The sequence below is a fragment of the Gastrolobium bilobum genome, unplaced genomic scaffold (genome assembly GCF_033153095.1).
Source record: "Gastrolobium bilobum isolate Gb01-03AN ecotype WA unplaced genomic scaffold, APGP_CSIRO_Gbil_v1 utg14319, whole genome shotgun sequence".
In the NCBI taxonomy this organism is placed as follows: Eukaryota; Viridiplantae; Streptophyta; class Magnoliopsida; order Fabales; family Fabaceae; genus Gastrolobium; species Gastrolobium bilobum.
In genome coordinates, this window is record NW_026898237.1 from 220,785 (window position 1) to 226,983 (window position 6,199).

At 34.4% G+C, this 6,199-nt stretch overlaps 1 protein-coding gene across 1 annotated transcript; it reads right to left on the reverse strand.

The window, feature by feature from the left end:
- Window positions 1-1,459: 1,459 nt before the first annotated feature.
- Window positions 1,460-2,192, reverse strand: LOC133314161 (UDP-glycosyltransferase 708G1-like). The gene is made up of 2 exons (XM_061515605.1): window positions 2,154-2,192; window positions 1,460-2,020 (listed from the first exon to the last, which is right to left on the reverse strand). The coding sequence occupies exons 1-2, from the start codon at window positions 2,190-2,192 to the stop codon at window positions 1,460-1,462; spliced, it is 600 nt and encodes a 199-aa protein (XP_061371589.1).
- Window positions 2,193-6,199: the final 4,007 nt, after the last annotated feature.

A 6,199-nucleotide genomic window follows, 5' to 3' on the forward strand; every position in this document is an offset into this window, starting at 1 on the left:
AGGATAAAATTCCTTAGTGGTGGACCCATTCCAAAGGATGTTCATAGAACAAGTCGAAACACAGCTCATGATAAGATGAATGAGATTGGTTGGAAACTTAAGATCATGAAGAGTATTTTCTAAAAAATCCCATCCTAGTCTATCATAAACTTTCTCCAAGTCAATTTTGACAGCCATCCATCCTTGCTTGCCTTTCTTTGCACCCATCGAATGAATAATCTCCTGGGCAACAATGATATTATCAGAGCCATGCCTCCCTTTTACAAAACTGCATTGATTGGGCATGACTATGCTAGGCATAAGGTCCTTCAATCGATTGGCAACTACTTTGGTGACAACTTTATAGATGACATTACACAAGCTTATAGGCCTGAAGTGTTTAAACGATTCAGGAGCCTCAAGCTTAGGAATCAAACACAACAAAGTCTGATTAACCTCCTTAATTTTCATGGGATCCTCAAACACCTCCCTAATGAAACTGCACACCGATGGACCAATGAGATGCCACTGGGATTGAAAAAAGGTTGCATGTAAACTGTCTACTCCAGGAGCTTTGTAAGATCCCATTTGCGCAACAGTCATCTTGATTTCTTCCACATCCGGAATTCTACCCAAGCGATGAAGAACATCAGACTGTATCTCAGGAAAACAATTTGAAGTGGGCAACAGAGGCTTCGACAAGCAATCTTCCCGATATAAATCTTCAAAATAAGCAACTCCCATATCCATTAATTGGTTAGGATCACCAATCCACTCACCATTGTCATCTTAAAGCTTCAATTCTATTCTTCCTTCTACGCATCACAGTAGATGAATGAAATAAACGAGTATTACGATCCCCATTTGAGATCCATTGGAGACGAGATACATAAAAGTACGTGGAACCCGTATTTTTTTCTCTTTTTTCTTCATATCATCTTATATGAGAATACACATTTTTATAAGTACGTAAGAGATAAAATTTATCTTTTACAGTATGTGAAATATTATTTCCCAAAAGAAATGTTATAAAAATCGACCCGGACCGACTGGTTCAACTCGGAAACCGGTCCGAGCCACTCAATGGATCGTTCATGTCACTGAACCGGTGCGAACCGGTATAAACCGCCTTGACTCGACAATTTTTTACAAAAACTGGCAACCGCGGTTGGATAGAGACAACCCGGTTTAGTGACTTTCACGAGGTTTAAGACAATAGCAAGCTTCACGCTCTTCGTGCGAAGTCATATTGTATATAAAGAGTAATATTTCTATAATTTTAAACGATGTGGGACTCCTTTATTTTTCCAGACTTCAGTCTCCATGCCACTACAACTGGGTCTGGTCACTTCAACTTCAATTGTGGCAATATTAATCTTCCACACACTTCCCCAACATCTCCTTACTCTCTTTCTCCCTCAGCAGCATCTTCTCCATGTGGATCTCCACATTGCTCTTGTACCTAATGACCTATATGATGCTAAGGGAGAACAGAACAGAGCACAACGATGGGATCCGCGACTTGTGGCATTTGACACAATGATGATGGGACACCAAGGGTGTTAGCAATTGGAAGAACAGGGGAAATCAGGGTCATATCATAGACAAAAGCAGACAAGGGTGGTGAAACTAAAGCAAGGAGAAGAGAGAGAAGGTGTGAAGAGTTGCGAATGGCTGCAAAACGAAGGAAAGAAGGGTCATTGGAGGTGTTGGAAGTGGCAGAATCATAAGGAAGAAGATGAAACTGGACTTGGTTGACCTGAGGGAATGAAGAGTGGAACCGAGAGAGGAGTTCTGATTCAACTTTAGAGACTGTGGGGTGAGGAATGATGAGAGTGACTTGGCAATGGTGGTGAACAAGCAACGCAGCTAGCCTTAGAAATGGTGTAAGATGGCCCATGCCAGCGCTTGGCAAGAGAGCCACATGAACTATAGGAGCAAGGGACATGCTTTTCCAAGTGATGTTGGCTATGATTTCTGCTCTCATCACTTTCTGTACTGAAGTTGGTGGATAGGAAAATGTTGCAGAGAAGAGAGACCTCTGAATATGATGTAGGAAGTTCACAGATTAAATGTTTGATATAACTTTGCTAATTGCTTGCATATGAAATCATCACCATGGACCTTTCGAAGATCAATTCTAGAAAAAAAAAACTTTAACAAAAAGAAGTGACCTTCACCGCTTCATTCTCAGATGACCCATTTGTTGCCATTATTTTTATTTTTTTACATGTATGTTAATACGTTTATAATTTTTTTGATATAAAATTTATAAATTTATATATATATTTATCGGGTCATGTGGTTGAACTAGTGACCCAGTACCTCGACCGGTTCAATAACCGGGTCGAGTTTAATAACATTGCCCAAAAGAGAAATGTAGTGTCCCTTGAATAAGATAAAATTGTGTATCCCTCATAATATAAAATATATAATTATAAAATCACTAAACTTTTATAGGTATATGTAAGGCCATTGGAAGTGATGATTAAACTAATACTTGAGATTAAGGACGTTAATCAACCGATTTAAATCGATTCAAACCGCGGTGATTGAATCGAAAAATTGATAATCGAATTAACCGTGAATCGAAAAATTAAAAATAAAAAAAATGCACATTTTAATTAGATTGGATCAATTTTTGGTTTGGTTGGTAAAAATCGATCTAATCCAAAAAAATTCAATGTATTATGTATTTATTATTTTTTAAAGATAAAATGACTTGAAATCTTGTTATTTTGTAGACTTGAAATATTGGATGTTATCGATAGCAAACTATCTTGTTTTAGTTTTTTATTGTCTATAAATTTATTTTAACTCTTCATGAGTTTTAAGACTTGTCTTAATTTGAAAATATAAATTTTTCAATGGTTTGTAACTTTGAATGACTTTATTTTGATATAACTAGTGATTTATATGGCTGAAATTTTAGGCTTTTTGAAAAATCGAAAATCAATCCATTCCAAAACGAATAAAATTGGATTGTATTTGATCAGATTAAAAAAATATCAAACAAAATGGATGATTAAATAATCAAATCAAAAGAATTGGATCGAATAATTTTTGCTTCAAAACTGATTTAATCCACACCGCGAACAGAGATTTTATCTCAAGTCAACAAAACAAAGCTTAAAATAAGCATATCATTCTATCTATAATAGGGGTGTTAACGAGCTGAGTTTTGGTCTTGAAAGACTAAGTCTGTGTTTAAATATGTCAAATTGACCTAACATGTAATATATTATGAATATAATTATCGGCATGTGGCCTGCCTTTTGTACAAAAAATAAAACTCTTTCTTAGTCTGTTAAATATAACAAGACAATAAAAATTTATCCAAACAAAATATATGATCAATAACACTCATAATTCCATAAAGATTCATAAATTCAATGTATATCATTTAAAAATTCTGCTTAACCAATAAACTAAATCATTTAAAATCATAAATCTAAAAAAATCAGAAAATAATAATAATAATAATAATAATACATCCATTTTTTCAGCTATTACATATGAAAAATGAACAGTGCCAACAAAAATAAGAATCGAAAAACGCTAAATAGCCTCTGCAAACAAATTAAAGTTAACATTACGCAAAAATATATCAATAATAACAGAAAAGAGACTGTTGCTACTCACGGCAAGTGCACCGATCGTACAAGTAATATATGATTAAGTAAGAGATCGTTCCCACGAGGATTACAGTTCAAGCACTAATTCACCATCGCAAACTTAGTTGGACAATCGAAAGTGTATTTGGAAACAGGATTTGAATTGCAAAATTAAAATATTAAATATTAAGCTAATTACTTACAAGAATTAAAGACAAAAAAATTAAAGATGTGATTTAACTAATAAAATAAAAGCGTAGCTAGGGGTTCGATTTCATTTAATCTCCTTATTACGTTTGAATTCCTTCTTAATGTTAATTGTCCTTAGTATCAATCTAATCAATTATTTCGCATGTTATTAGAGCTCAATCCCTTGTTACTCTAAAACCTTTACAATATTGGAAGAACCCTAGTTCCCCGGTTATTCCCCAAGCATGCAAGCATTAAGTTCAAGAATCTTAAAGATTACGCAAACCCTATGTCTATCCCTAGAATCATAACGTTTACGATGAAGTTAACAGATATGGATCACACACCAACATTCCTATTGTCATGCATTCACCGATGATCATTATATAAGATTCAAGCCTATATAAAGCATTAAAAACAGATAACTTCATTCATGACATAAAGGAAAATTAACACAGCGAATTATTCAAAACATAATAAATCGACTAAAATCCATCTAACCCTAACTACTTAAAGAACTAGCCGGACATAGCAAAATCAAGAACAAAAGAAAATAGAAAAGCTCCCCCAAACTCCATAAGTGATTGGTGGATCTTCAATATCTCCAGTGAACACTTGACGTTGATCCGTCTCCGCCGCTCACGAACATGAATCTGATGTTCCTCCGCGTTCCTTCAGCCTCCGAGCACCCAAGAGTTGTTTAGCAATGTAAAAGTTATGTATTTCTGGTACCCAATGGTGTTTAAATAGGTCAAGAGTTCGTATTGCAGTAGAAAACTTGAATGGGCCTAAGTTGGATCTGAATGGGCGCTTAAGCTTGTTGTAGCGCGCTTAAGCGCCCTAGGACGGTGATTTCTGACTCGCGTTGCGCGCTGAAGCGCTCTGGAGGGCGCTTAAGCGCGCTCCTCGCAACGAAACTTTCTTCTTGTCCTGCGCTTAAGCCTTGAGTTGGGGGCTTAAGCGCCCAGAGGCAGTGGCAATTGCGTTTTTTGGAGAGCTTAAGCTTCTGAATGGGGGCTTAAGCTCCCACTTCTAACAACTTGATAAGATCTTCAATCTTATTGTTTTCACCTTGATTCATCTTCTTTTCTGATTTGATCTCTCTTTATCTAAATCTTCATATTTGAATCATTTGTTATCAAATCCCTTTAAAAATAACAAATATATTAATTAGTTCCAACAATCAGATAATGTTCATGATTATCATTTTAAAACCCTAATTTTTGACTTGTTCAACTAGATAATTCATATTATTTTAGCCCATTAAACAAGATAAACTAAAGGTTCATCAGAGACCAACAAGAGACGAAGAGAGACCTTCAACAAGACAGAAAGGTGAAAAGCTCGGAGATTACAGAAATCGAAAAGGAAAATGATGATGAAATGCTTGGAGATGGCTTCGACGAAGAGAATGACGGAGTTGGGAACAATTGCTTAATAGCTTGAGTAGACTGGGTGTGACGATGGGAATGAAAATTATGTTAGTATAAAAAATACAAAAAGAGTTAGTAGGCTAACCCAACGAGATTTAAGGTCACACTTTTAAATTGGAGTCTTGGATCTCTTTATTAAATAAACTTTAATACAAGTCTAAATTTGAATTCAATAACTAAAATACATAAATCAAATTAAATCTACACGAGATGAGCCAAAAATCTTTGAAAGACCCGGCTCTCTAGGGCTATGCAAAAAAAATGGTTCAGTTGCCTTTCCTTGATCTGACCCTTAAATACCCATTTTTTTAACTGAATTTATATATTGATCCACTTATATTTGGATTAATTTTAGACATGAGTTTTTTAAATAATTAAGCTATTGACCCAAAATTTGGCCCATATTCATTTTGTGAAAAAAAAAAACCAAAAATCACGGTAAAACAATTTGGAGATTATGTTCTCTCTTCTCTCGATCTCTCTTCGTCTATCACTCTGCCTCTTCACTCTTCTCCTCTGTCTCCAAGCAAATTCACTCTAGGTTCTCAAACAATTTTTGTAGTGATTTGTAACAAACCAACAGCTTCAATTATTCAGTTTCATTTCAGTTTGTGAGTATTGAACATGCTAACCTAATGAATATAAACTGATCAATGGAATAGAGATGCTTCAACTCGTAATTTTTCGCTCAAACTTTGATTTACTTAATTCGTTTCTCTATTATAGCACTATTTATAGTTATCTTCATGAAAGTGATCTTAGAGAATGTATTACTAGTAGTTATCTATGTTTGAAGAATTAGTATATATTCAACAAATATCAAATTTATTATATAATTTATATAACAAATAAATAATTAAATTATATGAGTTTAAAAATTAAATCAATAATTATAAAAAAAATCAAATAAAAAATAATTTTTGAAACCAAGTCAAAAGTGAGTCAGGTTTGATTTGATCCGATTTTGAAATTAAGTCAGGCTCA

What these genes read in the sequence shown, in the direction of transcription:
- LOC133314161 (XM_061515605.1), bottom strand. Translation starts at nt 2,192, where the DNA reads ATGGCAACAAATGGGTCATCTGAGAATGAAGCGGTGAAG. An exon ending in CTGAGAATGAAGCGGTGAAG is followed by an intron (nt 2,021 to 2,153) that starts GTCACTTCTTTT and finishes CATCATATTCAG; the next exon opens with AGGTCTCTCTTCTCTGCAAC.